The 27,245-nt window shown below is 29.8% G+C and overlaps 1 protein-coding gene across 8 annotated transcripts in view; it reads left to right on the forward strand.

Annotated features, from left to right (window-relative positions):
- The window catches only part of LOC143249165 (CUGBP Elav-like family member 4), a 489,962-nt gene that overhangs the window by 438,575 nt on the left and 24,142 nt on the right, over window positions 1-27,245 (forward strand). For 7 of the 8 annotated variants that reach the window (XM_076498610.1, XM_076498609.1, XM_076498607.1 and 4 more), the window contains 5 exons: window positions 2,858-2,929; window positions 4,626-4,706; window positions 7,981-8,124; window positions 10,772-10,926; window positions 20,321-25,190. In XM_076498610.1, coding sequence (XP_076354725.1) covers window positions 2,858-2,929; window positions 4,626-4,706; window positions 7,981-8,124; window positions 10,772-10,899 — 425 coding nt within the window. In that variant the 3' untranslated portion in view covers window positions 10,900-10,926; window positions 20,321-25,190. Of the gene's footprint in view, window positions 1-2,857; window positions 2,930-4,625; window positions 4,707-7,980; window positions 8,125-10,771; window positions 10,927-13,463; window positions 13,533-20,320; window positions 25,191-27,245 lie in introns of all 8 variants that reach the window. The other variant, XM_076498608.1, reaches the window with a different exon arrangement.

Genomic DNA, 27,245 nt, shown 5'->3' on the forward strand with positions numbered 1-27,245 from the left:
GACACGTTGAAGGTAGGTTATTTGGCACCCTGAACATGAAAGTGGGTTTTTCTTGGGGTGCTCCCGTTTCCCCTCACAGAAAAATTTTGGGTATTTCAACACCCAGGCCCTGAAAAGAGGTCCATTATCCTGTATCATCTCTGTAATTCATGTAACACCCAGATTAATCTGTATCCCTACTCTCCAGCTCATGAAGCCACTATCCCCTTTCACATTATTGCTCATTCCTCCTTTTCTCCTCTGGCTCTTCTGGCCAGCATTGCAGCTACATCCCAATTGCCCCAAGTCTATCATCAGAAATCTACCAAGTTGTTAAGCTACCAAGTGTTTATCTTACTCTTCCTGATGACTTTAACCTTCTTTCATGTGCAGGGCTGAAGAGAAACAGGAGTTTCTGAGCACCCCAGGTTTGCCTTTGGGGTCTCCCCAAAAGTCTTTAAAACCTAAATGCCTACCCAGTTTAAAATAAATAAAATAAGAGTAACAGCTCATCCTTTAGCATGGTTAATAAGTTTGACAGAAAATTGCTTTAGTAGTTTTGCCATAAATGCATACTCAAATATTGTTTTTGCACTTTGTCTTCATCTAGTATGTGAAGTGAATCTAAAACTTGTAATTTTGTTAATTTTAACTAAAACTGACTAATGATTCATGTACATGATTAATCTTTATATGAAAGTTACTTTTGTTAAATATTTTTGTGCCTATTCCATATAAGAACTTTATATATTTTCTAGCTCTTGTCAGAAATGTTGGCATAAGATACTTGTTTATTTTTATTTGCAAATTTTTTGTGTAATAATAATGGAGTATACTAAAAGATATTTTAAAAATGAAAAAAAATTAATATTAACTTTCAAGCAAAGCAAGATATGTACACTAAAAATCAACTTGATAATAAGTATAAGCTGAAAAGGCCTTGTTTTTATACAGTAATAAAACAAACAAGCAGCATAAATAACAAAATAGTCTCTTTTTTTGTCTCAAAGGGAACTATGCAACCAAAGCATCAAGAGATCATTTTAACTTCTGATCAAATCAAACTATCAACATAGATCATAACTTATTTTAACCAAGTAATAAGTACGAACTGTGTTTACCTTTACAATAAATAGTATGAGAATTACACCATTCTTTTTTTCCTTGCATTAAACATATGCTAAAATAAAATTTATTGTACTTATAACTTCAACTCTGGATTTTGTTGCTGTTGCTTTAAACATTTAATTGTTTAGATTTGAAACTATCTTGTTGAAATTTATTCTTGTAAAGCAGAATTAGAAAATGGTTTAATACCTTTTTTAAACATGTTGTTTAAGAAACAAATGTCTTATATACATTCTGAGTGATTAAATGCTCCAGATGTACATATATTAAGAACCCAGATTAAATTTCACTAATATAAGTTTTTAAAACAAAGTAGTACAGATTGATATTACTAAAAAGTTCATGCAGTTGATGAAATAAAATCCATTGAATTCAGTGTTTCTGGATACAGTAAACTGATTGTAATTCTGAATTTAGCTACTGCAAATGTGACTTCCTTTAGAAGCTTTTTTTTCCTTTCTTGCATCTCTAGAGTCATATTAGTTTATGGACAGCCATTTAGCCACAATTATATACTATACAACTATCAATTAGTATACTATGATAAATCTACAGAAGAAAAATAAAATAAAATACCAGATAAAGTTACTCTGGTTAATATTAAAGTTGAGAAGAAAGACTAAATAATTTTGTTTTTTTATTAAGGAAATTTGAAATGTCTTCTTATAATATTATGTGTTTGCACATCAGAGTGTGAGAAGAAGAGTATACATATGGTTATGAAAAAAAGTACTTCTGTGTACTGTAGATTTGTACTTTAAAAAATAATAATAGATCCCAAAGTAAAAATTCAAAGCATAGAAAGTGTTAACATCTTTAGAAGGTCGCACATGCTAAAGAATGTTATGCTCTACAAAGTGATATTTCAAAGTGTTTACAATAATTATCATTATTTTTTGATACATTAACACCATCCAAAGACCAAATGTACCTATTATAATACCAGGTATAAAAATCATTTTCTTAATATAGTATGAAATACATTCATGTTTTTCAAAATCTACATATATATGATGGCAAAGTGTGTGTTTATTTGCACCCTAACTTCTCCAAGCCTATTGGGTCAGTCTTAACCAAAATTTTTATGTAAACACTATGAATTATGGAAAATGTTTTAAGGTAGTCAAAACTGAACTTAATCCTGTTTTTATTCTTTAAAGTCTGTTTGTTAAATACTCACAGCTTATTGAGTGAATCTCGATCTTAGCAGGTTGACACTTTAAATAGTGTTGAATATTATAAAGGGATTCAAGGTCAAAGTATGGTAGTTGCTGATTTGTTTCTAAAATAATCATGTTCTCCTTATGGTCAATGAGATGAATTGTTTTTTCAAACAACCATGCTTTTCTCATGGTTAATGAGATGTAAGGTGTTGAAGGGTGGAATCATCTTTACTTGTTGGTTGATGGAAGGCAAACTGCAAATATTGTTTATGGAGAAGCTTTGTTATAATTTTAAAATTTTGAGATAAAGTTTATGTTTAAGTTATTACTTTGAAATATATCATTGCTATTAAATGTACATTGTTTTAATTTAGTTCAAACATTCCTCGTCAGATGATAAGTATTTCAGCTTGTGAAAAATAAAACAGTTTATTATTTATATTAGTGAAATGTTAGTGAAATTTAAAATGCTGTTTTGTTTTAAGTGCATGAAACATAGCTAAAACCTTTTACAGGGAATGTTTATACATTTCAAAGTAGAAATTTGTAGCAGGTGGTAAGTTCTTAATTTTTTTTTGTTTTTACAGCCCAAGCAATACCCAATGGGGATGCTCTCCAACCTGCTGCATATCCAAGTCTGCAGCCCTATCCAGGCATCCGTAAGTAGATTTAACATAATAGGGCTCACTATCTTGATTTATGTTGTCTGTTTATGGACCAGAGGTAATTATTTGTTAGTTATAGATAGTAGTGTTGTTGGAATTACTTCCTATGTCTCTTAACCTCTCTAAATTAGCAAGTAGACTTACTTCTTCACACACATTCAGAATATGAGCTGTATTTGAAAGTCTGTACTGTAACATCAAGAATTGTAGCATTGTACATGTAGCAAATAATTAACATTATAATTACGGGAAAATACTATGATGACAACTAGTGACTGAAGCTAACATTAAAGATTAGAATATATGTACCTTATTCTTTCTTGAACCAATATTTCTTCTTGTTTTTCACATAAAATTACCTTAGTACAAAGACAAATCTTGTTATTGGGTTACTTTGAAATATCTTCCATTAAAAATAAAATCATTGTAGTAAACCAATAATACATACTTATTTATTTATTTAAGTGAACCCAAACAAGCAACTGTCAAGAAGTATAAAAACAAACATTAGATGGATAATTAGTTTCAAATTAATCTTCTTAATTTAAACTCTGGTATAATTATGTTTTAAAACTATGCTTTTTGTAACAGTTATTTAGAATTTACTGCTACCATGTAGTGAAACACTGAACTGGCTAACTACACAGAAAACTGCCTGGTTTAATTAATTTCATTTAATAACATGCAACAACTAGCCTAAGAATTGTCTCATTTAACACTGTTTCTGGTGTGAACTAGAACTCTCAACTGACAGATTCCACAGATAAGACAGCTGTAATGTATTTAAACAAACTTTGCATTAACCTTTGTTAGCTATATCAATCCATTGTATTCAGTCATAACTGATGTCTCAAATTAGTCAAGGTATGGTGTTGTATCGTTAAATATTGTAATTATCTACTAGCAGTTTTTAATTTTGTATAATATCAAAACATTTGGATATTCACATGACAAAAGTAATAGATTAAAAGAAAACAGTTTTGTGCATTTATTATTATTATTATTTTTGTGGTTGTGGTTGATGATTTCAGTTTCAGGGATCATATAAATTCAGATACAACAAGAGAATCTTATGATGTGTAGAGTTTTGTCATTAACTTCTGATCAAAGTAAACTACCTACATGTATCAAAACTTACAGTGACTATAATGCCTTGTTTTATCAGTTGGATACCTTAGCAGCTTTTAACAGTAAACTCCAGGCCCATTTCTTGAGATTGGCTTGTGGCTCTCTTATGTGTCCATTTTTTGTTTGTTTTCAATCATGTGTCAAGGAGATTGTGATACTGGTTTAATTTGTATGTCATGTTTTTCTATAGATAAGTTAGTACATCAATAAATAATTTTGTGAGAAGTTATTAGTTAGAATTTGTATGTATTGGAGTTTATACAGTACAACTTGCACCTGACCATCATTGGTATTAATAGCAACAGCTTAATTCTCTTAAACATCTTTGAATCAATAAAATGAATTTCCTAAAAGTGTTTATTGCAGGTTTGTTTGATAACTCTCACAAGTTTTTTTAAATTATCCCATTAAATACTAATGTATTAGTTTCAAGTCAACCTGTCTGGATTTAGTTGTACATATATGTTACTTTTCAGTTACTTTTTATGCAAGTTAAATAATGCACAAAATAAATGTAACATCATAATTTTTGGTAATAATAGTATAACTATTTTATCACCAGCGACTTACCCAGCAGGATATGGCCAGTTTGCACAGGCTCTGACACAACAACCGACTATTGTTCAGCAAACACAAAGAGAAGGTGAAATAACATGTATATTATGATTGTTTTTAGCCACTTACACCATATTTATTTTGATTTAAGTTATAATTCCATAGATTTATACTTATGATGTCTTTTGTTGCTTTTCTTCTTTTACCCACTTCCCTTTCTGATATTGAAGATAGTAGCTACAAACATTCTAAACATCACCCTCTATAGTTTTCAAGCTATTTTAATTAACTAGGTTTCCAGTTAAACCAAACTTCCTATTTTAATCAAAACTAAAAGTCAACCTGGTAATGGTAATGTGTATAGCTTATTATATGTATATATTTTTTTTATATTGTTACTTATAAATATTAGAATGATTTTTTCAATAATTTGACAGTTTTGCTATTAACAATATTTTTTTTTATTGTAAACCCAAAAATATCCTGCAAGCTTTTGACTGTCCAAGGAGATTTGTGTTAGTTCTAAACATATGTGCTAAGCTAACAATGCAAAACAATATAATAAAAGTATAATAAAACTAGATATATTAAACACTGTTAATATGAAGATAACATGAAAGGAAAAATATAGGATACCTTACTTACAGAACAAACAAACTAGTTATTAGCTTCAACTATTGTCATAGATTTAACATCTGCTAAATGACATACCATCATTATTACATATGTATTTTACAGATGTCTTTTTAGTTTTACCTTTGTTGAAATTGAAAAGAAATATAATGTAAACATATATATATATTTATATGTAATAATTAAATACTTGATCTAATATCTAATGTGAAATGATAATTTAGGCACAAGCTCTAACATAATACCCAAATTATTTTAGGTTACTTTATTGGTGATTGAAAAAGACTTTAAAATCCCATTAATAACATCAGTATGATTGTATGTCAGCAAAATATCCCACAATCCTCCCTTAAAACATGTCATGACCAGTAAATGACTTTTAGACTGTAACTTTAGAGGAGTCTGGCAGATGAGATAAATTATTATGACACATATTGGTGTAGAATTAAGTAAATAATACAATGAGAAATTATTGTTTATGAAGATACAAAATAACAGGAAATTAAATGAATACCTGAATTGTATAATAAATAATTACAATATTGGTACTGTAATGAAATATAACCATGTTAAATGTAATAGAAAAAAATATATATATTAAAATATCATGCTGTGTTTCTAACAACTAATCTGACTTAATGTTATTGGAAAGTTACCTATGATCTCAACACATCCCCATCTGAAGAGACTATATTCCTTTTTTTTTTAACTGGGCTGTTTTAGATTATTTTGAACTAGAATATATTCAATCAGGCATTTTCCACAACCAAATGTACTTGTATTTTCTAATAGAATTTCACCCAACATTTTAAAATGATTCCTAGGCTATGAACATATTTCAATGGTGGAGAAGATCCCAATTTGAAATTATATGTCTTGCATAAGTGTATGAATACCTTGTGCAATGAATTTCAATCACTTTTCAAAACATGTTCACAGAACATGATACAAATTACGGCCCTTTTCATTTCATCTAAATTGTATTTTATCAAAATAAGTACACAATTGTGCTACATACCTTTTTAAGAATTTCAAAAAAGTGGAAGGAGCAATTTAGATAAAATGAAATTATGCCCCTTTTTTTTTAAATTCTTAAAATGGTATGTAACACAATTGTGTACTTATTTTGGCCTGTAAAGTTGAATTACACTCACTGTAGTTTGACAAAATTTATGGTCTTAAGACTGGTAAATAAAATTGTCAAGATATAAATATATATCAACAGTGTGTAAAAATTTATGCAGTTCAACTATGCATTTGTACTTCTACTGTTGAGTATCAAACAAACAAAGTAAAATTACAAGCAATCCTTTAGTCCCAATTGTTTTTTATAGTTTACAAATATTTTAAGTATCAAATTCAGGTAAATAACTCTCTTATTTGTTGCGAAGCATAATCAGAGCCAAGAATGACTATGTGGTTAGTGTGATCAGACTGTGAATCTGAGGACTGATGGTTTTAGGTACTGTTGACCAACTACTTTATCTCTAGTTTGTCAATCTAAAATTGTAAAGGTTTGCAAAAAATAGTCTTAAAACAAAATAAAGCATGATCAAGGTATAGATTGAGACTTTTATTTCTTTTTAAATGATCAAGATAATGTTGAGGTTAAAGCCACTATAGTGCTTCAAGTGAACATCTGTCCAAGTTAGTACTAGATAAATGAAAGAAGAATTATCTTTGTTTTCCTCTTTTGTTGCAGAACTTCATAAAGTCATAATTGTTGATCCCAAGTTGTGAATGTCGGTTGAGATTTCTACTTGATCACAAAAAGATTATTATTATTTTACTTCTTTGTTGAAAAACTTGATAAAATAACACATTTTGAATCATAGAATTGTTTATATGTTGGAAGTACTACAAGGTCACAGAAATTCTAGTGTCATTGTATGACTTATTCGACACAAACCTCGGTCTCATGACAGGGCTAGGCTCTCAGTTGTCAATAGAACTTGCAATGAAATGATAGTGTTATATTTTTCCTTTGATATTTAAGAAGGAATTTAAGCAAATTATATTCTGCTCTTCTGAATATTCTATGTATAACAACTGCATGAAGCACAGATGTTTATATTTCTCTTTTTATTAGATCAGTTTTATTACAATGTTGCATGTTTATGTTTTTTATATAGTCTCTCAGAAGAGAAGAATGTCACCTTGTTTAAGAGTTCCATTTGTTTTTGAAATGTGCACCTTGTTCTTAATTTAAACTTGTATTTATACTGAAAAAAATTTGTAACTTTTCCATGTACTCCAGAGCTGAGCAGAATGAGAATTTATCTTTGATCCTAGTTGACAGTACAATTTATATATTTATTTTTAAAAGTAGCAGTCTTGTGGCACTATGATTTTAGTTGATTCACTTATCTTATATATATCAAAGAAATTGAACCTTTTTTTCTTCTTTGTTCAGAATATAGTTCCAATATCTAAGATAACTTCCTGACATTAATATTAGCTGTAAACATTATATCAAGAAACCAGTACTGTAAATATGGCATGTAAGTAAATATAAGGATTCACTTTGTTCACAGTTTTATGTCAGAAATATTTTCATTTACAAAATTCCATGAGATATGTATTCTGATTTCATGGAAAATAATTTTTGTGTAGCCATACATTAATGTGTTTTTCAACCTTAAAGTTTCTTTTATCACTTTAATGAAAACTAATCTTTGTAGTTACTTCCAGTAATTACAAACACCAATGATTTGTTTAATTTTTTATAGGACCAGAAGGCTGTAATCTGTTTATTTACCACTTACCACAAGAATTTGGTGATGCTGAGCTTATCCAGATGTTCTTGCCATTTGGTAATGTGATCAGTGCCAAGGTGTTCATTGACCGTGCCACTAATCAGAGTAAATGTTTTGGTAAGTGTATTTCACAGGACTTTCCAGAAATTTTGTTATTGTTGAAATGTAAAGCAACACCCTTTTTTCAAAGGAGAAGGAAGAGCAATTCACTTTTCTTCATTAAAACTGCACAAGCTGTGAGTTCATAATTGATTGTAATATACATATTGTTCAGATTGCATAATTATTTAAAAGCTTTGTATTTTTTCTATATAAAAAAAACAAAATGCTGGCTTGAATTTTGGTGAAAGAAATAAGTAACAATCAAAACACATTCATATTTTATGAAAGTTTTAGTGTATCTTTAGTTGCTTGTATGATGTCAATTCTGTCAAGTTTCAATTGCTAAAACCTGGTTCATTAAAATACATTCATTTAGCAAAATGGAGCAAAACAGTAGTTCCTATGTTTAGATGACTATTTTGAAATTCAACTTATGTTTTTGTACAAAATTATTGATCTAGAGATATGAGTTAATGAAGTTTTATTATTGCATCATCTTTGTGGTTATTTAATGAATTTTAAGACCTCCCTGCATTTGAAGTGGCCTAATTTTGCCTTAGTAAAAATAGTTAATGTAAAATATAACCAAATACATCATTAAAAATATCACAGGTTATCAGTAAACTATAAATACACTTAACTATTTTACCATTGGGCAGAAATTGAGTATAAAGAACTAAAGTAATAACATTTATCTTTAATATTAATTTATTTTAAAATAACAGTAAATATGAAGAAAAATTACACACATAAAAATCTAAAATCTATTCATAACTTCCTTTATTCATTTTGTTTTAAATAGATAAAAGGGAAAAGTATCAGAAAAACAAAATCTTAAAGAATAAAAGTAAATAATATGCTTCTTGTTTATTAAGTAAACTTATATAATAAATAAAATGTTAGAAACATTAGAGTTATCTTAAGTTAGACTTGTGAATGTGAAACATGTAACAATAAATTATAACTTACACATTTTTTTGGAGTAAGTCTCCAAAACCTCTGTAACAATATGTTCATCTATTGCTTGTAAATAAAAAACAAATCCAATTAAACACTAGCCATTTCCTGGAAAATATGCATGTGGAATACATACTGTTTTATATCTTTGTTGTTGAATCATTTCTGTGTAACATACATTTGTATAATCACTTTATGATGTTACAAAGGCTAGTACTGGTACTGAACAGTTTTGGCATTTACCAAAAGCATATTTATTATAGCCTTCAGTTTGGTTACAGAGCCATAAGCTACAAAATCAGACCCATCTGTCACATCCTCTTTTTTCAAATTGCTAATATTTCTTTCTGACAGATGATACTATATTACTTATTACCATTAAAAACCAACATTTTAAGCTGTCAAATGATGTATCATATTACATTGTTTTTCAGTTATCTATTTTGTTTCTAATTCAGATTCTATTCTCACAAGAAACACAGCAATAGGCTTAACTGAATTTGTAACAGCTCTTGTTGCATAATCAGAAAAATTATGATAATTGTAGGACTGATTTTTGAGGGTTATTATTCTGAGTTCTTAGATGCATTATTTAATCAAATAAAAAAAATTGTTGGTGTTGTTGTACCATTGATATAAAAAACATAGGGTTAAGTTTTGTCAGCAGTTCCTACTAAGAGGAAATGTTGGATTTACCCATAATGATGCACATTATCATGTAACTTTTCATTTTCTTACAACATAGTTAAGATTGCAATCTTCAAATACTATCTACTGAGCCATTGAAAACAGTTGCTTCTGTTTATTGGTTTGAACAAAAGTTACAGCAATATTCCCATGGAGAAAGTAGAATATTTGCCACAGAACAACAAAGGAACAAAGATAAATAGACAAAAAAAAACTCAGTAGTTTTTAGTGGGCCATCATTCATGCAAAACATGCATAGAATCAGACTAAATGAAAATTTTTGAAAATTTCTATAATGACAAGGGAAGATGGAAAATGTATAGTGTACCTTCATATTACACTTTCAGTCACATGCTTTTTATGCTCACTTAATACCCTTATATTTAGTTCTCTTAAGTCTTCAACATTAATATTTAGTATAGTATACTCATTTGGAAGGTTCTTGTTAAAACTGTTGGGGTATAGTAGACACATGTTTATGACATATATTTTTCTCTTTATCAAGAGGAAGAAATGTAGTCTAATGAATAAGCCAGAACTATCTGATTGATGTTATAATGTTCCAAGAAAATGATTTGAAACTCAGCATAAATGTGGAGAACAAACAAATGTAATATTTTATGTGAATCTTCCAGTTGAGTTGCGGTGTTAAAAAACAATCTGTAGGTTGCAATAAATTTGACAAATGAAATGTAATTTGGTTGTGTTATAATTTAATATGGTTTAATAGTATTAATAGATGAACTTGCTATTGGCTTGATTCGAAATAATAAAAAATTCGAAATTTTCAGTTTATTACATCCTTATTACATATGTTTTTCACAATCTGTTTTTGAACAAAAATGCTCAACCCAGCACAATCAAAATAATATTTTCAATTTTATTGTTGTGGTTTTTATTTCCTAAAATTAACTAAACATGTAGAAAAACCTTCTGTATCCAGGATGGTCACTGTCTATTTGGACATTTAAAAAAACATAAAACATATTTAAGTATTAGTTAAAATTATGTGTTACAGGATTTGTGAGCTTTGACAACCCCACCAGTGCCCAGGCGGCCATCCAAGCCATGAATGGCTTTCAGATTGGAATGAAACGTCTTAAGGTCCAGTTGAAGCGACCCAAGGATGCCAACAGGCCATATTAAACCAAAGGCCAACTTTTTAAATTCAAGGTAATGAAAATAAATGTTACAAACATTTGGACACAATTTAACTTTGTTTCAAGCAATTATTAATTTCCCTAACCAGACAACCAGTTTCACTAGAAAAATAATTTATATGGTTAGTTAATCATTTGGCCACTTCATAGCAGTCATGCTTATTAGGAAATACCTATCTTTAAATATTTATATTTTCAGAATTGTAACATTATACATGCCATGTTACCAAGGTATTAATATCATAAAATAAAAGCTGTCTTGTATAATTTCTGAGGGCTGATTTAGTGTAAATAAATAAGAACCACATTCTTTAGCAATTACCAAAGTTACATCCAGTGATAGTAAAGTAAAAAGTACTGAACAAACATATTGTTAACACAAACATGAAGAACAACTAATTCTGTATCTCAGAATGGTTGGTATGGATATTAACACTTTTATTGATAAGAAGAAAACAACGTTTTGACCTTCCTAGGTCATCTTTAGGTTAAGGAGGAGAGAGTTTGAATGTGTTCAAATCAAATAAACACAATATAATCATAGAAAACACCCAGATATTAAGTAGAAAAACAAATATAAACAAACACAAAATCAAAGAAGCCTTACTTATACAGCAACAAAAACCAAAATTAAACCAATATAAAGGAACACCTCTATACCTATACTAATTAAAACCTAACTTTCACCTGCACACCCCCTACAACCCCATACCCATTTATACTCTCATCCCTAAGACATGTGTCCATCAATGGTCACATTCAGACTCTCTCTTTCTTAACCTGAAGATAACCTAGAAAGGTCAAAACGTTGTTCTCTTCTTATCAATAAAAGTGTTAATACTAATACCAGCCATTCTGAGACACATTTTTATTTCAAGTGAGTTTCTCATCATCAAGAACAACTAGTTCTATTAAAATTTATTCCTTATGTTATCTCAGTGACAATGGTTGGATTATGAAAAACTTGATATGCATGGTTCTCACAAGCAAATGAAATTAGGTGAATTCAGTAGATTGGAATTGCCAGAAAAATGAAAGAAACTGAACTATTGGCCAGAGATATAAATTTTTTTTCTACAGAAAATGCATATAAAAAATAACAATCTAGAAATGAAATACGAAATTTAAAATTTGAAGTAAAGTATTTTGTAAACATGTAAAAAATACTAGAAATCAATAATTTTACTTTTCTATATTTGTATTAAAAGGGGGTTTTACGTGTGAATGCTCTAGCCAAAATTTAAAATTATTGAAAAATGCAAAAAAATAAAACAGGAAACTGTTTATGTAGTGTGGAATTTAACACAGTTGGAGAAAGTGATAGGTTATTTAACACAGTAATATTAAGATAATTACATGTGCGAACATGGCCCTGAAAGGGATCAGGGCAAAAGCATGGACTAGCTAAACCCTGGCCTTCTTCTAGTAATAAATCAATGCTGAAATATACTGGAGAGAGGAAGAGGTATTTTGAACCTGACCCTCCCAGGTCTACAAGACCTAAATACTGATATCTAGAACAAGAACAACAATCATGTGAAAACAAAAACATCAGAAGATATTTTCCATTTGTGTATTTGCCACTTGAAAATTCAAACTGGTAACTTTCCATACTGAATCATGCAGTACATGTTATCTTGTTAAAATAAAACATTTCACCATAATATAATGGAAAATTTGGAAATGTTTTTCATGACACGTTTTGCAATGTTGTCAGAATATAAAACTTTGTATGTTGTAAAGAAAAATGATTACCTATCAGAAATAAACTCATAATACTTTGTATTCAAATCAATCAATTCATAAAATCTTAATATCTAGTTCTTTTAACTAATTAAAACACTTAATTAATAGTTGGGTGCTTGTTTTTATAGAAAAGTATGTATGTAAATAGATTAATAATTTGTAAATTAAAATTTTATTTTAGTGTAAAAATAAGTTGAGGGTTTTATTATATGCCATTTAGCTTTGGTTTTCTTAAGTTGTGTTAGAATATTATTAGTAGTAGAGTTAGTAATCCCCTGCATATTTTTACAGTACACTGATGAATGACTGAAAAATTTTTGAGTGTGTTGTAATTCTATTGTGTAAATTTGACACAATGCAGTCATAATACACTAAATGTTAATACAATTAAAATTTTAGCAACTTACATAATTTTTTTCAAAAATTATAAGTTATCACATGATAATGTATATCATTCATTTGTACCCGTTTCTTACCTATTTTGTCTCACAACTGTCAGCAGCATAGTCTTTATAACAGTAGTTTACTTGTATTTGTATTGATATGTTTAGCTAACAGATAACAAAAAAATTCGTTTTAGAGGTAAAATAGTTCAATTTTCTTGTGATTGTTGTTTACCATGTATTTTTAGATAGTATTACACTCAAAAATCAAAACTTACTGTTTTTATTCTTTAACAGAACATTGCATTTATTCATACAAAATGTTATTTATGTAGTAGTTTAACTCATGAAGATGCTATAGGTCACGGCAAAAATATCATTATCTTCACCCATATTTTCTCTTGGTTTCTTTGGCCCCCAGTTGCCATGGGTACCAACAAGCTGCAAAAGCTATCTCCAGCTAGCGATTGGTGTAGGCCAGATACCTTGAGTAAGTGATTGACTGGCTAGCATGGTGTGTGGGTTCTTGGTGGTTGTCATGCTGTTTCTTTTTTATTTCTGGATACTCAAACTAATCATTTTCCAAATCTAACTTGTTTTTTTTTGTGAAGTATTGAGTAGTTTCTATAATGATGGTGGTTATCTTGTGTTAGTGTGGTGTGGTAATGTCATGTTGTTGGTTTTTGTGTGTGAACTCCTAAAACTACAATCTAGATGAACAGTCATGAACATAGTTAAATACTGAGTTTGATAAAATAAGTTTTATGCCTGTACCTTGAACCTTCCTGTAATTTTACCTATGAAAATTGTGAATTTGATTCCTCAAATAGTGTTCTTGTAAAGTGGTTGTTGATTCCAAAATAGTTAATTAAGTTTTATATTCTCAATTTATGAATAAATATGCACCAGTTGGTTGGTATGTGTAACATTATAAACATACTAATTTGTCAAAAAAAAAAGTTAAAAAAACTTGTACTATTCAGTTTAGATTATACCTCACTTATAGAGATAACATACCACATGGCAAACAAAAAACATTGAACTGTTGTAATTTCATTTTTTCTTCTTTAAGATGCCTACAAAACGTCTGTGTGAGGCAAGCTATAAAGATCTTAACATTTTTAAAATAACAAGTAAATTATGGAGGTGTCATTTTATTTACATATACTCTTGAAAATATTTCAACTCCATCTAACTTATAAATTTCCACTTAATTATCTGAATTTTATCTCATTTGTATATAGAATCGATGTTTTCAACTTGTAAAAATATATTATTGTAGGTTGTTAGAAAAGTTTTGGTCTTATCTTTCTTAAGCTTTATTGTGTTCTTAAATTTCATACAAACATCGGAGCCCTTTCTTTGACGTGGTGCTGTCGTAATATTACATTTTTACGTCAGGAAAATTTTTGAAGAAACTGATGGCAAAGAAAAGATAATTTTATTATTGGTATAATTACTAAGGTAATAATTACATTATTGGTTGCCTAATAATGTCTGTGATTAGCTTGTCTGTAAATCTTCTTGTGTTTCATGTTTGAAATGTATAGGTAATTTTTATGCATTCTAGTTTGCGAATAACATACAATCCTATACCTTGATTTGTGTATTTAAACTTAACCGTGAGTTTTGGTATATATTAAATTTAGATATATCTTATACTTTCTTGTCCAATACTATCATAGGAATTATGGTACATTATTATTGTGATGATAGCATGTTTGAAGTTATAAAGAATACTTTTATTGTTTTTATCAATTGCAACAAAGGTTATTTAGATACTTTTATATTTTGAAATATTCATTGTGAGTTTTCTGTTAAGCATTAAGCTATCAAATATCTGGATTTTCAGCATGACATATTTTTTAGTTAATTTTTTTTTTAGAATATTAGTAGTTTTAGTGTTATGAAAAGCATTTCTGAAATGATATAAAATTGTTAACTAAAAGAAAGTTTAATACCAAGCAGTGCTAACATTTTCAATGGGAATAACTTATATTCTTCCTTTCATTTGTATAATAAGATTTTATTTTTATGACAAACTACAAAAAAAGAAATTGTCTTTATACATTAAGTTTAGTTGAACTAGAATAAGTGTTGAAATAGAAATTATGTTATGTTTCTCATAGTTAACTTATTGAAACTTACTGATGGATTTAAGATCAGTTTCAGATTAACAATTAAAATCTGTAATGCATCCTAAATGAACTTATTTTGAGCTCTACACTTGCAGAACATTTTATTACTTTTCAAAAATGTGTTTAATAACAAATGTCAAAAGGTTAAAGCTTATTTTTGGAAAATACACTCAAGAAAATTGTAAATCTTTACATGGAAAAACTGCTATTCCATATTTGGTAAACCTAAATATGAACTGAAAGAGATGATAGGCAATAACCTTATTTAAACATTGACAAATTATGTTATTAATAAACGAACAGAAAATTTATTCAGTTCTAAAACACTGAAATCTTGGTTATTTCTTCACAGTATGAAACGTAACTGCTAAAATTTCTGTAAGCCTTGTTAATGAAGACTCAAATTCAATTACATTTTCCAAATAACAAGCACAAAACTGAAAATGGCCACACAGTTAAAAAAATGTTTAATGATGATCTGTTACTTTAAAGCATTCTTAGTATGTATTCACAAATGTAGCTAAGACAACATTTGAAACTTATCTTTTGAATAAAGAATATTTTCAAATTACATTAACTTAGTTTTCAAATTAGTAAAATTACTAACATGGTAATTCAAGGCCTGAAGACAATTAAAGTATACCATTCAACATTTGCCAGCTGATTGTGATATTATGGTTTCCCTATGCATGTTCTAGATCAGTGTTTCTCAACCACAGAAAACAAGCAAGCAAACAAGAGTGACAATATATTCAAATTAAAATCATAATTTATTTTCATTGTATTTACTTGTCTGACTTGAGTTGATCCTTTTATCAAAATAATTAAGAAATGCAGTTCTAGAACATAGTAAGTGTAGTAAATGAAGCATTTCTAAAAATAAAGGAGTCTTCTTAAGAAACCACACTTGAATAATGAATAAAATGACACAGAAATTTTACCACTACTTGAGCGTGTTTTAAAATTTCAGTTTTCATGATGGGGGGGGGAGGTATGCATATGCAATTTAAAATTCATTTCTTATCATTTTACATACCACTATTATAAAATATTGCACATGACAGTGTGTCTCTGAAATATGTTCTAGCAGATTTTGGTAGACAGCTTTGTAAGTCGGGCTGAGAATGATGTAAATTCTGAAACAACAACTCCACTTCTTGCACATTTTAGCTATATTTCTCTGCACATCTGTCAAAGGTATTTGCATACCACTATCCTTAAGACAGTTCTCACCTAATTACAAGTGATTGTTTCACCTGAATTGCAATTTCAAGTGACTATTTCACATGAATTGTGCCAATCTATTATGACATTGTTGTGTGACAAAAGCCCTTCACAAATAAGAGGGTGAGGCACACAAACTCCCTTAATACATTTATGCTTATAAATCTACAATCTTCTCCTTGGTATTTCATTGTACATACAGGTTTAAATTTCTCATCTTTGTTCAAGTTACTGAGATTTGCTTCATTAACAGGACTTTGGTTTTCATTTTTCTTCAGCTTTTGTTTCAAATGCTTCAATTTTTTATCATGAAGTTTAAATGACAGTAATTTATACTTAGTTCTGAGTGTGAAACAATGTTCACACTTAGGCCTTATTTTAGCTGTAGTGTTTAGAGGCTAGTTAACTGTCAGGGTCATTGTAGCCATTTTTCACCTTAAATTTCTGAGCACATTCACATCCTTTGGTGGGAGCTTCAATCTTGGCTATGGCCCATCTCTCTCAACCTGCTTGTATTCTATCAGTGGAATAGTTTCTACACGCCCAGACCTTCCATGAAGTTTACCCTTAGACACATCCATCTTGAATGGTTTTTTGACTATTCTTAACTCCAGGCTTTCTATGCTATGGTCCTCTATTCTTCATCCTTAGGCTTTGACTATTGATTTCTCAGCCAGCCCTCTTTCTCCATATCTCTTCCCTATTCACCTCATCCTTCTGGGCCTCAGATTTACACACTACTCTCTTTCTTGAATCCTGTTGTTGGCACTTTTTCTTTGCATTTGATTCATCATCCTTCTCTAACTTGGCTGTTTTATTTCCAGATGGTCTTCAGATTCAATGGGTTACCATTCTTCATTCAGTCCATTGTATTTGAGAAGAATACATATTATTTCTCTTTTAGAGCCCCTCTTTCATTACATAAAATCACATAAGGTGTCTTGTGGTGTGTGTGTATATATATATATATCTGTATTTACTCTTTTATCAAATCCAGACCTTACCTATTCCATTGACTATCATGGAAAAAGCCAGCATCAAGAAGGTGTTCTGCCTACTTCTCTGGCTTGCACTTGCTGTCTTTTTAAAATAGGGCTTTGCAGTTGTCTATTGTACTGTCTCCAGTAAAAGACTTTTCTAGACTGAGGGATTGTTGGAAATTGTAACATCTTCTCTGGGTCTCCCCTATGCAACCCCCTTCCACTTTGTTTAGTGGAATATGGGAGACCTTTGCCACTTCCTGCTCCTAGCTGTTGGGGTAATAGATCATGGAAAACCCTCACAGATGGGAACACCATTAATTATTAGTGTAGTGTAGGTCACCTCTTACATAAATCAGATACATCACTCATGCCATCAATACCCTCCTCCTGCAGACGGAGTCTATTCAGTAGAGTTGGGGTGATAACACACCAAATGACTGTACTATTCTCTTACAACCAGTCTGTTCAGTAGATTTTAAGCGACCATGCAATAAATATAGACTATTATTACATAATACAGTGCCCTCCTCCTGCAGACTATGTCTATTTGATGGGGTCATGGTGACCATACTCTATACTGGTCCTTACTACTTAACTAGCAAGCCCTTCTCCCACAGCTGGTATAAGTTCCATGGCATCTGCTGGGAGATTTAAGGCAAGCACACAAGGTTTGATTTGAATGTGCCCCAACCACACCACACTTATTGGTCATGAGACAACTTGTGTGAAAATACTTGGATGATCATGTTCCAATTCTATCCATCTCTGTGATACAAATTTTAATTTTTTTGCTTCTTCATCATTCCTATACGGGGCAAAGAGTGTACTCTGGAGGAGATAAGATGCAGTCTCCCAAAAGTGTGTCCTATGACTATCAGCCAGCAGCTGTTACATCCCATGGGCATCCTTTGAATGCTTACTGAAGGATGATCATCTAGGTAAATTTTGCACCAATTCATCTGCTATATCAGTGTGGGACTCTAACTACTCCATGTGTGGAGTTTAGTTATTGCCTCAGAAATTAACACTTGTTTTACCTGAAACTTATTTTCAGTAGGTACTTACTTCTTACACATTCTTACCAATCCTGAGCAATTTGAAAAGAATGAAGATTCATGAGTACAGATGCCTAAGAAGTGTTAGTGTGTATGGTGGAGGATTTTTGTCATATTTTGAAATCATCATACAAGGTACAACATAAAATAGTGAGATTAGGTGAGAATTACCTGAAGGCTAGTGACATGCAAATCTTTTTGGCAGAAGTGCTGAGGAAGATAGCTAAATTATGTGAAGAGGTATCTACCAGAAATACAATTTCAGGTAAAGCAAATGTTGAGGTATATGAAAGTATTATAATAACTAATATGAAACCCATATTCAATCAACTGAACTCAAATCCTCCTATTTGATTAGAATAATGCAAGGAATGAACATTCAGTACCCTTAACTAGCTGTTTTACTTCTAGATTGTTAGTTCAAATTAGAAAGAGCTAACATGGGTAGCATTTGGGGAACATTTTGCTTGAATATTTGAAACAAACAAGCTCTAGCCACAAAATATTGCTTTGTTACAAGTTGTTAGTGATATCAAATCATGCACAAGGATTTATGGAATAGTGTGCTAATAATACAAATAAATATGATTGCTGTTTTCAGGAAATTATATACTTGAGAAAACAAAACATTATTTTTATGTATTTTAGTCACAGTATTATAAATTATATTGGCTAAAAATAACTTAAACAAAAGTATGCTACTGAAGAACCATTGAAAGGTGAAGAAGTGTATGTATCTATAACTTAACAGAAATATACACAGGCATACTATCACTATCAAAGTATGTTGTTGCATTAAATCTTGTTAGATATTTTAAAAATGCCTTACCTTTTAAACATGTTTTTATGTTAGTCCTAACTGAATAAGTGAAATATTCATTAGTACCTCAAATATTTGTACAACACAATGCTGTATGAGATACATTATAGTCTTTAAAACAGACTTCAAATATATATATGCTGTTTATTGAAATTCTAAATTTGTAAGTCATAGAACTAAGAACATGTTACTCTGGTAATAGTTTTGAAAACTTTATAAACCTGTACTTCATTCATCTTTGCCGTATTGAATATTTCATCTTTGGGCAAGTAAAAATTACACTTAGTTTAATCCTTTCCATCTTAAATAAGCAAAATCCCCCAATATTTTAGCCAGTTCTGAGAATCTTACTTCTTATGAAACATTTTTAAATGAAAGTTATGTAAGATATTATTTCTATATTGATCAATTTTAGTAATAACAAGTACCTATTGTTGTTTTGATTAGCAAGGGAGTAATTAGATAAAATGTGTGAATTTTGTGTTAAGTAAGAAAAAGAATGTATCTCTATCTTTTAAGAAATATTTATATAGTATTTCTTTAAGTAAATGTACTAAAAAGGAAAGGTGTACAAGTATTTCTATTGTTTTGGTAAATCATGCTGTTTAAAGCTGTTAAAGATACAGATAAATAATTAGTCTAGAATTTTAGTTTATGAATTTTTTTTATCTTACTCACTAAATAACAAATGAACTGATGTTTTATAAGTTACAACCAATTTTATGTTCTTTAGGGCAGTTTCATTCATTTTTATAGGTTATAATTTTTATAATTTTTTGTGTCATTATTATTTTGTACTTTTAGTGTTTTATTTAAGACTAAGTTCCTAAGCTGGCCCAAACTTTTTAGATATTTTGGTATCTTAAACTAAAAATAGTGTTAACACTAAAGACATGCCTAAGTCTTCTGATGTACTGATTTTTAGCATTAGGTGTCTGTGATCACTTTTTATACACGATTGGCATCTTTAGATGTGTATGTTACTTTTAAGTTATATTCATTATGATCTATATAGTTAGTTTTTTATCAGAAGTCCTTTATTATTATCATTATTACAGATGCCAAGATTTTGGAGAAGAGGCAGTTTTTATGGTGACTGAAGTTTAAGTGATCTTCATATATTTTTCCTTCACATTGCTGGTAAATGGACAAACCCCATCTTCAGAATCAGAAGCATAGACAAAAAAACCTTCCAAGTCTTAGGCCACAGTGCAGGTGGTCCTATTTATTCATATTTTCCCCAGTGTTTTATGTAGCAAGCAAATATCCAACTGTCAGGATAGAGAACTAGCTGCACTCTCCCTCACCTTTTATTTATCTTCGTCATTTTTAAATAATATTCTGTACTTTTACAGTTTTAAAGTTATTTATTACTTATTCAGAAAGGTTAGTAATGTTCATGAGTTTCAGACAAAATTATGTGCTAGAAGAAAAAAAAATTAATCTTGCAAGTTGACTGGTTTTACTTCATATCAAAGTGGCAGGTAAAATCTGCCCAGAACATCATAGAGTGTCACTCCACAATGTGTAGATGCTAGGATGGTGAAGACCTTCCTGACTTGCATCAATACAATGAAGAGCTAGTGTTCACATCAGTAGGAGCTATCAATGAAGTGGATAGTTACTGTTTAACTAATATGAATATACTGTCACCTGGAACTCACCAGGTTATTTATTTCTGCTGTTCTGTAACCACAAATTTGAACAACCAAGGTTACTTTAATAGCCACTGCTTTCAAGATAAAAGAGGTCAGTGACTGTATTACTTACTGACTACAAACAATTGTCGTGATTTTTTAAAATGTCAAGTTACTCTTAGAATTATTATTCAGTCGTAGTATTAGGAAATTCACTTTTGAAGTCTACTTAAAAATTGACACTGTGTACTGAAGAATTATATTTTTCTTGATCAAATGCTTATCAACTAGATATTATAGAACAGTAATGATAACCTGAATTCATGCTCTTCTTTTTCCAAAGAATATTAGAATATATATATATATATATATTAAGTTTTCCATATAATCAACAGAGTTTTATAAACTAGGAGAAATATAATAACATAGCAAACAGTAGTTCACCTTACTGAGTGTTTTTACATACGTTATGGAGATACGGTGCATCCTGACTAGAAGAGTGAGCAAATGATTGCTTGTATTAATAGCTTTATTTATTTAAAGAGTTTTTGTTTTTGTGGCTAGTCAAACTTGAGCAATGCTAGTCAGGTAAGTAATTTAGTTGGACAGTTATTTAATTTTGTTCATTATTTCTTACCTAACTCTTTTATTTAAAAAAGAAAAAGCTTCTGTTAGAAGGTTGTTGTTTTTTGTTGTTGTTTTTTTTATATTCTCTTGCCAAATCACCATTTTTCTTTTAAGTTCTTCATGAATGTTACAAAAGGCAAGTGTATGTACAGTCTTGTAATGGATGACATGTTGGACTTGTTCCAAATTATTTTATAATTCACAATGTCAGTAGGCTCAGGTAATTAGTTGTTATTAATATAAGAACATGTATAAATATTGTTTGAGAGTTATCCACAGCAGATTGTTAGTTATAAGTGCACAATTGTCTTTACAGAGAACATGAAACAAAAATGATTATTGTAAAAGAAGGTTTCAGCTGAGAGAAGTTTGATCTTTCATACAGACTGCTACAAAATCAAGCTGGTTTTTTATTATGATATCAGTGTCACAATCATACTGACTTATCTTTTACCTCTTAATCATAGTAAATAGATTCAAGTAAAGGAAGATGAAAAGTAACTGTTTGATTAACTCATTTTTTAATAAGAAATACTTTTTATTTTTATTGGCACCTTGGGAGACTTTAGCAGTGCTTAAACTTATTCTTTGGATAACTTGTGCTGTCTCTTTACATTCCAGTGTTGATTACTTCATTCCAGGTCTTTTGAAATGCTTGATAGAGTAGGCTATTTTTATTCACAAATTAGTTATAAAAGTAAAGCTTTAGATAGTTATTAAGCATTATGCTTTTGTTTAAGTTGTAATATAACACTGAAGGTCTAAATTAGCTTATGTATCTATACTGCTAAGTCTGATAAGAAGCTATTAAGTGGCATCATAATGTGCCACAACTGTTCATTCAAAACAGGTTATATATATATATATAAAGATAATAAAACTTAAAATATGGTTGTAAGTTAATTTTATTTTAAAGTATCTTTATGGTAGCTAATGAAACGTCAGTAGTTAGAGAAAGTGGTGTGCTATCCAGGGAAATCAGAGACATATTTAAAACTATACAATATCAAAATCTCTAAATGTATAATAAGAATTGTAAAAACAGTAGGAAAGCTATGTGTAATCTTACCATAGTTATGAGAAACTTAAATACAATTTTAAAAGTATAATTCTGTCATTAAGTCTCCTTGCTGTAGTTGTTAGGAACATAAGAATGGTTTTTGATCCTAGTGAATCTGTTATGGGAATCTTTGCTGTAGCTATTCAGAACTTCTGTAAAGTTATTAAATATAGTACCTTGTCAAGGAGAATTTTTGGTATATCTGTAATGAATTTAAAAACTGCTATCAAACCTAGTGAATCTTTTCAGGATTATCTGTGTTGTATCTAATGGATGCTAAAATTATTATGAAAGGTAGTCTGTCATGTGTATCTTTATGTGACTGCAAAACTAAAAAACAATTGCAGGAAGCTAGTAAATAGAAAGTAGAATATATTTAATGGCCAGGTGAATATAAAGACCATTTAGTAATCAGTATTTTAAACTTATTGTGATATTTGAAATAAATAAAGCTTCTAATAATAATATGAAAAAAGAAAGATTTCAGTGATACCTGAAAATCTGAGTTTTTTTAAGGATTAGTAGAAATTCCTGCTCAGAGTTGATAATTGCAATATAGTTTATATATATATAACTTTTTTTCATTAATCAGCTGTGTATTCAGTGAAAAATCACCATAGCAGTATAGTTGACACAGGAGGTTTTATTTTTTGAAATGAAAATGTTAAGGTGTTCACAACTGTCCTTTTGTAGGTGAGAAAATTGTATATCCACGGTTGTTTTAAATAATTTTATACAGAACATTGTTAATCTAAACTATAAAACACCTCTTGAAGTGAACTGTTAATGGCACTGATTATAATGGTCTTTATTGTTTCTTTAGTGACAGCTGATCTTGTTAAAAAAACTTATTGCCTAAAGAATGTTATATTTAAGAATTTGTTGTAATAATTCATCTGATATAACAGAAGGCTATATTTTCCCACTGTACACAATTAATAGAAACTCCACTAGTATTACTTTATCAGCCAAACAAATGTGGCAAGTGTATGTGACACATCATTTTGCTGTGACAGTTTAATTAGGTGATTTAGTTCCTTAAAAAATGTCATTAATAGAATTAGAGATATTTTTCAGTTCAAATTATTTTTTCTTATTACAAACGCTGCGTATATGAGGTTGTACCTAAATTAAATCAGGATTATAATAATTGTTAATACCACAGACATTGTATTCAGATCTTTACTTGGCGTTTTATCCTATCAATCTTTTTTTTTCGTTTCACTGTTTTCCAACTTTTGTTATGGTAGTATTTTATCATTTTAAGTAGAAGTCTTTCCATACGCTGCTTGTTTACAAGTTTTCATTTCTCATATATATAAAACAAACTCTTTCACTTCCAACTTAACACTGATTCCATTTATTTCTACTGCATTAAAAACAAACGGATCAAGACAGTCTATTTGGAAACTGTTTTGTAACGGTTTAAAATACTCCTCAATGAACTTTTTTTAAAAACGTTTCAAGGACTAGGTAGCGAAATATAATAAATTTCGAAAAAAGTTACAAGTATGTATATTCAAATTTAATTTTATTGGTGTGCTTTTTTCTCTTTTTTTTTGTTTGCTAATTTCTGTTCTCTATGATAAAGGCGTAGATTTTTCAGTTTAAGTTTTTTGTTTATTTGTTTTTTATGTAGTGGCTTCTTCCGGGAACCTTTATAACCACTTTTTTTGATAACCTTTTACGTTGTTTTTCAGAACACGCGATTTATGGATTTTGCTAAGTTTTGTTGCTCAACCAGTTTCGTTTATTAGAAAATATCACTTCTTGCATGAATCGAGATTCCATTCATTAGTGTGTATATGTGATGGAGAATTGTTTATTTTAAAAAACGTTAACACAATTTAATTGTTAATATTTGCTTTTTTTATTAGTTTGTGTTGTGGATTTACTCTAGTATTGGAACAACAAATTTAATTGTATTTAAAAATACCCAAGATTACTTAACTTAGATTATACAGCGAGAGTACTAGGAGAATTGATGATATAAACTTTTATGCTTGCATAAAAGTGTTAAGGTAGTAATTATTTCTTTAGTAGATAACAGAGGCACCGGAGCAAATTTAGATAGGTGAGGTAGAGTACCATAATAAAATGTTGCCTAAGTTTAAAAACCTTCTGCATTGGAATGTAAATATCACGAGAGGTTTTTATAACAGGTTAACTGTGCTCATTTTTAACGCAAAGTAATCAGAAAAATGTATTTTGTATTTTATCGAATGCGACAAGTTTATTATTATTAATAGAAATTGATAATTATTGTACACAAATATTTCGTTTCTAAGTAAAATGTGCGACTGTGTATGCTTGCTGCCTATTAAAACTTGTGATCCAAGTGACAGTAGACGCGACGAGAAAATAAATTACGGCAGAATACAAACTTACAAAAGTGTATCTCAGGACAGCTGGTATGGGTATTAAAACTAAAGTACAGAAAAACATTTCGACCTTCATAGATCATCTTCAGCTTAACTCTTTGTTCTGTACTTTATTTTAGTAAAAGTTTTAATACCCATACCAGCCTTTTCGAGATACATTTTTATTTCAAGTGGTTTCTCCTCATTACGAAACTCACAAAAGTCCACTGGCAGATACATTAAGGTAAGAAGACGATTTTCGTTATGTAGTTGCCTTTAAGCGTTATGTGTATTTCAGTGTATACAGTTTGTGGGACTATTAAGTACTTAGTAATATATATAATATTTGACGTAGTAAACAAACACAGCACATGAATTAGCTAGGACTAGCTGCAGCGTCATCGCTTCTCTTAAAACTATTATAAGACTAGCAAAGTTGACCAGCAGGTATTATTGATGGGAAATAACATTACTCATAAATGAAAATATTCATAACTATATACAAGCAAAATTATTGGTGAGCCAAATGCCCCTTCCGGCAGTCTCGATATATAACAAAAACGAAAAAGGATTAAAAAATAAAAACAGGGAGGACGCTTAACTGTCGCATTAGATTGGTTTGTACGCATGCGCTGTTTCCCAAAAATATCTTACCTAAATTTACTCTTGCAGTTTCGAAGTATTTATACAGTAACAATGCAACCAAAGAAAATAGGATTGTTCTGTGGAAACAATAAATATATATATATATATATTTGAAGATGCAAGAGGCCTATAAATAGATAATACTGAGCCCAAGCGGGTGAAGTTAAGTTTGGAATACTGTCTGTTATTTATTGGATCACCGAATGTGAAAAGCAATATTCTCTTGACACTATGGCACTATTCTTAAATTGAAACAGGAACAATTTTCGTTTCTGGAGAAGATGCTGGTCCAATGTTTTGATATGTTGATTTTGTTGTTTGTAATAATCGAAAACATCTTTCAGTAAATGAACTTGATTTCAATAGGCATTTTGATAACTTATCTTACATATTCATTTAACAGTGAATTATTGAATAATGAAACGTTATCTAAAGTAGTTTAAGTTTTTTCTTTTTGTTAAATAAGCATGTAGAGTAGCTTAACTGATCAATGGGGATGCATTTCATTCCATGAAAAGAAAAGTAACTAATTGCGATATAATTTAATGACAAACAAGCACGACTTATTCTTCAGATTAAACAAGAAAACATGTAGTCTCCCAATTTTTAAATAACGTATTATTAGACGTGGATAACTTTCTAAAGTCTTGTATGAAAGCAAAATAAATTTGATGACAAAAATGCATTACTGAATTTTATCGGTATCATCATTTTCCATACAATAATGTGCCTTTAAGACCCCAGAAGGCTCAGTTGATATAATAATATGGTTCTGGATAGCTTCTTGATTTGTTTTCCCCCCCATTTCCTATGATAATTGTTCCAACATTTCTAGATCTAGTTGTAGTAGGCAGTGAAATTAACCAACTGTGGAGGTTGCCAAAGTGTTTTTTATAATATATATGAAGCTTTTTGCAAAAGGTACCCAAGAAATAGTAAGAATTGAGAAAGCACAATATTATTATATCTCATTCAAAATAAATTATACATTGCCTTCAAGTCAAACAGAGCACGATATGTGCACTGTTATACCATTTAATAGTCTCCGTAGCTGTAGTAGTTTAATAGCTACCATACATTTTAGATAGTTAACGATAACATTGTATTTAAGAGAGGAGATTTTGAAGTATACACTAGTGGTTGTAGATATCTCTTCCACCTAAATTATTTGGTAGACCACGAAAACGTTTAGGAAGTAGATCACGTGTACTGCAAAGTTGTGTGCTTTGTTTCTAACGCAGGGTGGCGTCGAAAAATGAATTGGCAAAAAACAAATTAGACAAAACTAAAATAAAATATTAAGAACATTAACTTTCACGAGATTTCAAATATGAAAATACAACTTAAAGTTTTTAATACCAAATATCGATCTTTTTAACTCTATTGGTTGAATATGTTTATGTATACAAATTAACTGGATATTGTTAAATTTTGACTTGTTTTCAAATCGATTCTCATCAAAAATAACTATCCCGATGACGTTTCAGAATACTTGCGTACGGGTACTTCGGACAAAGCTTTGCAGTAGGTTTAGTTTAAAGTGTATATGTAATTGTATAAGCACGTTTGATGTTTAATTGATAAGATTTGATGAACTTAAATGGATAGGTATTCTTAATGATGCTCTGTAACAAAGGCATGTTGTTATTTATAT

This window comes from Tachypleus tridentatus, chromosome 4, assembly GCF_004210375.1.
Source record: "Tachypleus tridentatus isolate NWPU-2018 chromosome 4, ASM421037v1, whole genome shotgun sequence".
Lineage (NCBI taxonomy): Eukaryota > Metazoa > Arthropoda > Merostomata > Xiphosura > Limulidae > Tachypleus > Tachypleus tridentatus.